The sequence below is a fragment of the Myxocyprinus asiaticus genome, chromosome 26 (genome assembly GCF_019703515.2).
Source record: "Myxocyprinus asiaticus isolate MX2 ecotype Aquarium Trade chromosome 26, UBuf_Myxa_2, whole genome shotgun sequence".
Taxonomy (NCBI): Eukaryota; Metazoa; Chordata; class Actinopteri; order Cypriniformes; family Catostomidae; genus Myxocyprinus; species Myxocyprinus asiaticus.
Genome location: NC_059369.1, coordinates 2,010,790 through 2,020,731, shown reverse-complemented (window position 1 = coordinate 2,020,731; position 9,942 = coordinate 2,010,790). Strand labels below are relative to the sequence as shown.

The following is a 9,942-nucleotide window of genomic DNA, read 5'->3' as shown; positions in this document are numbered from 1 at the left end:
GGTTGTACACAGGGCAATTTAAAAGGTGCATTTAAAAATGACTTATAAATTAAACATGAATTAAATAAACATTTAAATGTGCCTTTCTATTTGTCCATTTATAAAATGGTTTATTCATCCATGTTTTTATTTTCAAATTAATCAATTGATCATTTATTTCTTCATTCTTTTTTTAATCGGCGCACCTGGGCTTCCATAGACAAGACCAAAAGTGGCGATGTCCAAGTGGGTGAGCTGACTGTAATCAGTCAGTCCACTTCCACCAGTTTGGCCCATTCAGGCCGATTTGCAGTTGCGAACGATAGGCAGACATTATCCCACTGACGAAGGCACTGCCTCCTCTTTCGTAATTTTCGTTTGTATTTCACTGTCCCTGAAAAAATGGGAGTTTTCTTATTTTTAGGAAATAGAAAATCAAGTGAAAGATTCAGAGGAATTCTCTTTTTTTAAAGACTTATTCTTTTTATTGGCAGTGGAAAATAAGTTTCAGTATTTTATTGAAATGATAGCAATAAATAATACTGTGATCAAAATAGTTCATAAGTACTTAGACTGTACATTATTTCTATTACAGGACCAGGAGATTTATTTAAATAAAAGACAATAAAAAGATAGTAACATTATTTTAATTGTACATATGTGACTAAATGAAAAATTACAAAAAAGGCAATACTGGGATATGATTCTAGCCTACACCTTTATGATTCATACCATTTCAAAAAGTTCATTAAAACAAAAGGAGTGGGATAAAAATAAGGCTTCATTACAGTAATAATATAGAGCTGAAGGTTTCGGGGGCAGCAGGTGTTTGAGGCCACAGGAGGAATTGGTCCATCTGAGAAGAAGTAATCACACAGGAATATTCTTTTCCATACACACACATACACACACACACACACACACACACACACACACACACTGACTGCAGCATAAGGGAATGGATACAGTGATTTTCATTTAAAAAGATGCAAGAAAATTCTGGCATCAATGATATCACATCTGTAGAAAGATGTATTCAAAATAGCCCTCATAATCGGTACAAATTATGGCTTCTCCAAGGGTTTGATTTTGGTATCACATGAAATCATGAAAAGAGCTTTATGTATTAATAACCTTGAGTCATACTACACGTCTCAAAAACAGCGTTATACAGACTAGAAACAACTTGGAAAATATGAAACCAACCTGATATTCACATAATACCACTGACTCTGGACACTTTCTTGCAATCGACAGGAAAATCAAGAGAGCACAGTGAAGATTAATCACACATGAAGTACTTTTAGCTGGATAGATTAAACAACTAGATAAAGATAAAACACTCCATGAAAAAAAATAAAAATAAAATTTGATTATGCCTACATATGTAAATGTAAAAACTTTTAACTTGCATTCCATAAGTTACATCTAAATGAGTTGAACTGGATTAGGACGTGAGAATTTAAAGGTGACAAATAAAACAAGCAAAAGTCGATACAAGACACTGCTAAAGGAATGAAATGTCCCTCAGGTCATAAATAGAAGCATTCAGATGTAAAATATATACTCTGGTCTTTTGTGTTGATGGGCTTCGGATCTTCAGTGAACGAATCGTCATCCATTGAAGTTCCAGCTTGATGGGGGCTCGTCCTCTGAAGCTTCACCTATACACATACACAGAGACAAGCAAAACAGCATTACAAACCACACATACAGAGCAGAAAATTGGCAGAAAGAGAATGATACATGTGCAAAACAAATGCACAAAGGAAAATTATTTATAGCGTATTCCACTGCTTTGTGATTCTTCACATTTGCACCACAATATTTAATCCAAAAACTGAACATTCAACTAATATTTCATCAAGCTGCTGATTTTTAAGCAACAATAATGCATCAGTGATTTCAAACAGTCATTCTGAGATGAGATGGCCAACGATATATACCTGCTCCTGATAGACTCCGAGGTTCAGAGGTCACATTTGAGTTTCTTAAAAGCCATTGTCCATGACAGCTATAATTTATTCATTTCACTTGTTAGATCTTCTTGTCTTTGGCTGACCAGATGTAGGGTGGCTCGCCAATGTATCAAGTTCTTTTAATACATAAAGAAGAATATTGTGATCGATTCAAGGAATGCAAGACTTGGCCGTAAAACATTCACATGCCCACACAAGCGATGTCCTTCATAAAGTCAATGGAGTGAGTGAGTCATCTTGTGGTACTCACGTTGCAGCCACTGAAAATTCACTTGACTGTTTGAAGATTCCGCGCACTCTTTTTGTGCTGCTTCTGTCTAGAGGCTGGAGTTTATTTTGTAGAGCAACACACCTTCGGGACAGTTTTATGGATGAAGCTACACGTTCTGTTTTTATTCTGCCTTTTGGTTGGAGTTTGTTTTATAGATTATCTTTTGCTGTGTAATTCTGTCTCACAAAATTTTTATAGAAACACCGGACTTGAGCAATCCGATGGCAAGTTTGTCGCAGGGGCTCTCATAGGTGTCCATGGACTGTTTGAGTTTGGAGGGACGGATGCCAGTTGGTGCTGTCGTGCGCAGGGTTAATGTGCAAGTTTTTCTTTTTTTTTCTAGGGGATGTTCGGGGTTTGATTGTTGCACTAATGTTGGAATGTGGTCTTTATAATCTTGTCTTTGACACAATCTATTTTTTCTTATATGTCAAAATGTCAAATGTTAATATGAGTGGATTGTCTCTCTCCACGTGAAATGTGAACGGGTTGGGGCACCCCATAAAAAGGAAAATTATTCCTCTTCTTAAGTGTAAGAAATATGATATAGTGTTTCTTCAAAAAAACGGACCTTTCTCTGCACGAAGCTGAAAAATTTGGAAAGATATGGGGTGGGCATTTTTTTTTAAAGTGCTGGCTCGAGTAAGAGCAGGGGAGTCATTACACTGATAAGTAAACATTTACAATTCAAATGTCTCAAACAGATTAAAGATACATTTAGAAGAGTCATTATTGTTTTAGCTGAAATTTAGGGACAAAGTCTTATTTTGGCTAATATTTGTGCACCTAACGTCGATGATCAGGGCTTTTTTATAGATCGTGAAGGGATTATTGCAAGCCGCTGGCACCACTCATGATATAATATTGGGAGGAGACTTTAATCTTTTGATGGACTCAGTCCTTGATCATAGTGAAGCAAAAGTATGCAAGCACAAGAACTTGTGGAATATTAAGTGCAGAGTCGTCTAATGGCATCACAGGATTGACCCGATTGAAATACAGATACAGATACTATTTTGTCACGGAAGGTGGGGTTTTGGGTATTAAGGGCAAGACAGTCATACTTTGAGTCAGGGGACAAAGTAGGGCAGCTTCTGGCTAGATATATAAAACAGAGAGAGTCTTTTTCAACCATTCCCTCAGTGAAATCTGCTGGTGGTGAAATATTTACCTCAGCCATTGATATTAATAATGCTATTAAAGTATTCTATCTTGATCTCTATAGTTCCACGTCTTCATCTACTGATGAAGATATTAGAAACTTTGTGGAACCATTAGAACTTCCTAAACTGATGACTGAGCAAAAAAATTCTCTTGATTCTGAGATAACCTTGGAGGAGCTTGGCGAAGTAATTAGGGCTTTGACTACAGGCAAGGCTCCAGGGCGAGATGGCTTTGCCATTTAATTTTTTTAGATCTTATGCTACGGAACAGGTTCCACTTTTGTTAGAAGTTTATACGGAATCATTAAAGGATGGAAAACATCCGCCAACCATGACACAAGCCCAGATCAGTCTGATTCTTAAAAAGGACAAAGATCCAAGTGAGTATAAGAGTTACGGTCCAATTTCCCTGATCCAGCTAGATGTTAAAATATTGTCAAGAATTTTGGCTAACCGATTAAGTAAAGTTATGACATCTCTTATACATATAGATCAGGTGGGGTTTATTCGGGTAGCTCTTCTGATAACATTAGGCATTTCATTAATATCATGTGGTCAGTGGCGAATGATCAGACTCCAGTCACTGCCATCTCACTTGATGCTGAAAAGGCGTTTGATATGGTAGAATGGGAATTTCTTTTTAAGAATTTGGAAATGTACGGGTTCGGGAATACTTATATTGGATAGATTAAGTTACTTTATTAATGCCCGGTTGTGGCGGTACAAATAAATTGATTTCAGATTATTTTACTCTGGATAGGGGCACCCGGCAGGGTTGCCCTCTTTCCCCCTTATTGTTCTGTCTTGCCCTGGAACCATTAGCAGCCACGATAATGATATACGTGGATGATATTTTATTATTCGTCTCCGACCCTACTAGATCTATGCATTGCCTCCACAGAATTATTAATTCCTTTTCTAAATTCTCAGGATACAGAGTAAATTGGTCTATATCTGAAGCTTTGGCTCTGACAGCATACTGCACAGTAATTGCTTTTCAGCCGGGCACCTTCCAGTGGCCCAAACAGGGCATTAAGTATTTGGGTATTTTATTTCCAGTAAATGTGTGTGATTTATTTAGAGTTAATTTTGACCCCTTTATAAAAAAGTTTTTGAGCGATGTGGGTAGGTGGGCTTCATTACATTTATCTATGATTGGGAAGGTTAATGTTATTAAAATGAATTGTATTCCAAAATTCAACTACCTGCTACAATCTCTCCCTACAGAGGTCCCCCTCTCTTATTTTAAGCAATTTGATAGCATAGCGAAGTCCTTCATTTAGAATGGTAAATGTCCCAGATTACATTTCAGTAAGCTGCATAGGCCGAATGACAAAGGTGGGCTAGGCCTACCCAAGATTTTGTTTTGCCTCATTGGTCGCTTCCACCTGAGAGAGCCCCTCCCTGTTTTTGTATTGAACAGGAAGATCTTGCCCCTATTTCGCCATTGCAAAGCCTTTCTATCAAACTAACAGGAGAAGTTAAGTTACACCCCATTATCTCGCATTTGCACGCGGTAGGAACAAAAGTGTCCAGAGTGTTTAATTCGGACATTTATTTAAATGTTGCTTCGAGCATATGGCTGAACCCAAAATTATGTATTAATAAGTCCCCTTTCTGTTGGACAGAGTGGATTGTGAGGGAGGTTAAAGGAATAGTTCACCCAAAAATGAAAATTTGCTGATAATTTACACACCCTCAGGCCATCCAAGATGTATCTGAGTTTCTTCATCAAAACAGAATTTAAGATTATTAGGATTTCATTTCAGGCCTCCTCCTTTAAACAATGCAAGTGAATGTACTCCATTTTTTGATGGTCCAAAATGCATATTTAAGGTGCATCAAAATAATCCACACGACTGCAGTCGACAAATAAAGTTCTTCTGAACCCAAACGATTGACTATTTTTAGAAACAAAACAATACTTATATACTTTTTAACTACAAATGTTCGCTTCCATACATCTCTGTGACACACGCTCGTGAGAGGGATGACATAAGCTCGTTGGTAAGGTCACGCATCACGTGAAGGAGGAGGCAGGAAGCGCATCATTGTTTACAAGAGACACTTGCACAGACCACAAAACAAGCACCGTTCACAAACCAAAACAGTCCAAAACAATATCAAATAAAATAAAAAATAATTTCCAAATAATAATAATAAAAAAAAAAAAAAAACATTACTGCAGTAAATAACCATCCTTTATTTCGGAGCAATGCCATTGCATTATCTACTTGTGCTTTTTCTTTAGCAGAAATCTATAGGCTATATGACTGTGAGGAATTCAAGCCACACAAGTTGTAGTTAGTGAAACCAAGTGTGAGAGCATTTACTCAGATTCACAGGATTTACAGGGTTTACACAGTGAGATCAATGGTACAGGTGATATCACACAGAAGAGAAGCTTCACAAACTGAAGAAGTAACAGGCGAAACAGCAGAGTAAGCACTAAACAGATATCAATGAAAATCAAGAGCAAATACAGAGAGGTAAATAAACACTGCGTGAGAGTCTTTTGTGTGAGACTTGACAGTGAAGTGGTGTGAAGGTGAGTTATTTATGCAGGCAGTGCAGGTGCGGTGAATTAGAAATCGGGTGATGAGGAGGAGCGCTGAGGGAAGTGCAGTGCCCGAGGGAGGCGTGACAATGACAAAGTTTTCACACATACCTGAGTTCACTGGAAAAACAGCACGGGCACAGCTGATGAATTCAGATATCGACCCTTTGTTTCTTTCGATGGTCTGAAATCCTCAGCAGCAAAATGTTCACTGCATACCCAATATTTGAGAGAATGTAGGGGTGTACTGATATCCAGATTTAGCACGATAAGTCAGAGCTTCAATAGCTCATGATCATGTATAGGCAATCGATGAAAAGTTAATATTTTTCCTGGCGTGCATTTTCTTTGGGGTTTCTGAAGGTTGAAGCATCCAGGATACACATGCCAAATGACCATTTTGAACAATACACTTATACAAATACAAATCTACAGCAAAGACAATTAAACTTTTGTACAGCGCTCCTTCCCTTGTAAACAACGACGCATTTCCTGTCTCCTCCTCCACGTGACGCATGACCTTACAAACAAACTTACGTCATCCCTCTCATGAGCGCGCATCACAGAGATGTACGGAAGCGAACATTTGTAGTTAAAAAGTATATAAGTATTGTTTTGTGTGGATTATTTTGATGCACCCTAAATATGCATTTTGGACCCCCTAAAAATGGAGTACATTCACTTGCATTGTTTAAAGGAGGAGGCCTGAAATGAAATCCTAAAAATCTTAAATTCTGTTTTGATGAAGAAATTCAAGATACATCTTGGATGGCCTAAGGGTGAGTAAATTATCAGCAAATTTTAATTTTTGGGTGAACTATTCCTTTAATATGTTCAGTGACCTCTATGAGAGTGGAGTGTTGAGATCCTTTGAAAATATGGTTCAACATTTTGGGATTCCCAGGTCTCAATTCTTTAGGTATTTACAGCTGCGCCACCTGCTCTGTACTATTTTTGGGAGCAGCATACACCCCCCTAAAGCAGCAGATACTCTGGGAGTGGTGATTACTGCTTTTGGAGAAGGTCATGAGGCATCAGTGTATTACTCCCTGCTAATTAAGAGTCTGGTGGACGGAGCTTCAACTTCTCTCAAGAGATTATGGGAGAAAGATTTAAACTTTGTATTGGAGGAGGGAGTGTGGGCTAGGATTCTAAAAAACATCAAGTCTACATCTAGAGATGCAGGGGTGCACCTTATGAATTTAAGATTTTACATCGATTCTATTGGACCCCCTCTAGATTGTATAGGCTTTGACTTAAAGACACACCCACCAGCTGGCGATGCCAATCAGAAGATGGGGACACAGCCAATGTTTTTTGGTGGTGTGTTAAGATCCAAGAATTTTGGTTGAGGCTTCAGAGTTTTATGTGTGACGTATTGGGCACTCAAATTTCATTTTGCCACAGACTCTGTATTTTAGGTGATGGGGCAGTCAATATAGGGGATAAGCACATAAAAAATTGGGTCCTAGCCGGTGTTATGCTTGGCAGACAGGTCATCCTTAATGGATGGAAGTCGGCTGAATCGCCCTCATTTCAGGAGTGGTGCACAGAGATGGGCAGGGTGGCGGCATATGAGGTGTCGCATAGAAGGCTAAGCAACCGGGAGTTGTTTGAAAAAAAAAAAAAAAGTGGGCCAGATACTTGGTATTTTTGGAGAGCTCTAGGGGAGGGGCAGTGGAGAGGGACTTATAGTTTTAAATGTATTTATTATTATTTTGTTTATAAGTATTTTTTTTATTTTTATTTTTTTTATCTGCATGTGTACTCGGGCTTGGGCACAGGGATGTTTGTTGGGGTTTGGGGTAGTGTTGGGGATTGGGAGGGGGGAAGGGAAATCATGGGGTTTAAGGGGGATAATAGTTGACTGCACATTAATGTTTTGTTGTGTTATGTGTCATGCTGAGTAGCAACCAATAAAAATGTTAATCTGAATATACTCACTGTATCAAAAGTATAGCCACTAGATGTAACGACATGTGTTGACGTGATTTTAGTGTGATAAAATGGCTTGCTTATCTTATCTGCGTAAATGTATACCCAATTTTACAACTTTGTTGTCATGACAGTGTAACCCTAAACCATCAGAGCTGTGGTGCAGTGGATAGTGCTCTTGACATTTCAGAGCCTTTGGATCACGTTTGAGCCCTTTCTGTCCAGATCCAACCCCCCTTTATACGTCTTAAAGTGAATGTGACTGAATTAATGTATTAATTTTACATTTATATAGCACTTTTCTTACACTACAAAGCGCTTCACATAGTGAACTATGTGGAGACGGGTGGAGTTAAATTGTAGTGCTCACAAAATGCAGCAACATCTAAAAATGAGACACAAAAACGTGTCACATCGAATTTTATCAGCTCCATGAGGAAGTTTGGTGCACTTGATTTGGCGTCTGCAGAAGAGGCTTCTGCTAAGAGCACAATGTAAATGTATGTGAATAATGACTCACCCGAGTGACATCAACAGGAGTAGGTTCTGACTGTAGTGGAATCCAACCTCTGAACACCACTCACACTCCCTACAAACACACATTAGTCACACATTAGTAACACATGTTGAGATTGAATGCTGCACACACACACACACATCAGATAGGGCTGGGCAGGATGACCAAAATCACAATATGAGTAATTTCTCATCATAGAAATGGTATGGTATTATGATATAGATATCTTTGCTTCTAATTCAACCCAAAACATTTTTTTTTTATAATAAATAATGGCGTAATGCCTATTTTTGATTAAACCAGTGAGTTTCAAATTTTCTTACAATCTCATTTGATTATTTTTCTTCTTTTTTTTATTTGGAACTTGGTGGATGCAAAACAAAATATAACCAAAAGATTATCCATAACAAATGACTAAGTGCAGCATCAGAGCAAAAACAACTGTGCACTTACAGATAGTTCTAACTCTAAATTCAAATTGGACATTTTAAGCTGTTGTAAAAAAAAGCCAATATACACACACCTGCACATCAATTGACTCCTACATTAAAGTAATATTCCAGATTCAATACAAGTTAAGCTCAATCGACTGCATTAGTGGAATAATGTTGACTACCACAAAAACTTACTTCAACTCCTCTTCAAAAATCTGGGTTACAATGAGGCAGTTACAATCCAAGTGAATGGGGCCAAGACGTAAATATAAAATTACTCACCGTTTCAAAAGTATAGCCACACGACATACATAAACAATATGCGTATTAACATGATTTTAGTGTGACAAAATCGCTTTCTAACCTTTTTTTGTGTAAATTTATATACAATTTTACAACTTCATCGCCATGACGACGTAATGCCATAAACCCTGTAATATCAGCAAATGTCGATTTAAGCAACTTGACAGCTCAAATAATATACAAGTTTTAACAGAAGGATTAATGTAGCCTAAGCCTAATTATAAGCTTTACAATTCTGCCTTTAAACCCTCCAAACATTGGCCCCCATTCACTTCCATTGTAAGTGTCTCACTGTAACCAAATTTCTGCTTTTTTTTTTTTTAAGAAAAGGAGGGACGGGGGTCCAAAGCGTTTTTGTGATCAGATCACTAAAACCACATACAGAGGTAGTTAAAAAAAAACATAGGTCCACATCACATTGGAGGTGTGAAATGCTATTTCGTACATAAATGCGGACAGAAGCGAAGCACCACCCCTCATCTGTCAGTCAACCGCTGTGCTAAGAAAAGAGTTTAAACTTTGCTGCTAATGTTAAAAGGAAATAACCATACGATCTGAAATTTTGAAAAAGCGAGTATATATACAGTTGAAGGCAGAAGTTTACATTCATTTACACTGCCGTTCAAAAGTTTGGGGTCACTTGACTGAAATGTTCCTCATGATCTTAAAAATCTTTTGATCTGAAGGCGTATGCTTAAATGTTTGAAATTAGTTTTGTAGACAAAAATATAATTGTGCCATCATATTAATTTATTTCATTATAAAACTAACATTTTATTTAAAAAAAAAAAAAAAAAAGTTTTT

The 9,942-nt window shown here is 37.6% G+C and overlaps 1 protein-coding gene across 7 annotated transcripts in view; it reads right to left on the bottom strand.

Annotated features, from left to right (window-relative positions):
• Positions 1-1,430: 1,430 nt before the first annotated feature.
• The window catches only part of ppfia1 (PTPRF interacting protein alpha 1), a 127,419-nt gene continuing 118,907 nt past the window's right edge, over positions 1,431-9,942 (bottom strand). For all 7 annotated transcript variants that reach the window (XM_051656139.1, XM_051656140.1, XM_051656141.1 and 4 more), the window contains 2 exons: positions 8,405-8,473; positions 1,431-1,643 (listed from right to left, as the gene is read on the bottom strand). In XM_051656139.1, coding sequence (XP_051512099.1) covers positions 8,415-8,473 — 59 coding nt within the window. In that variant the 3' untranslated portion in view covers positions 1,431-1,643; positions 8,405-8,414. The remainder of the gene's footprint in view (positions 1,644-8,404; positions 8,474-9,942) is intronic.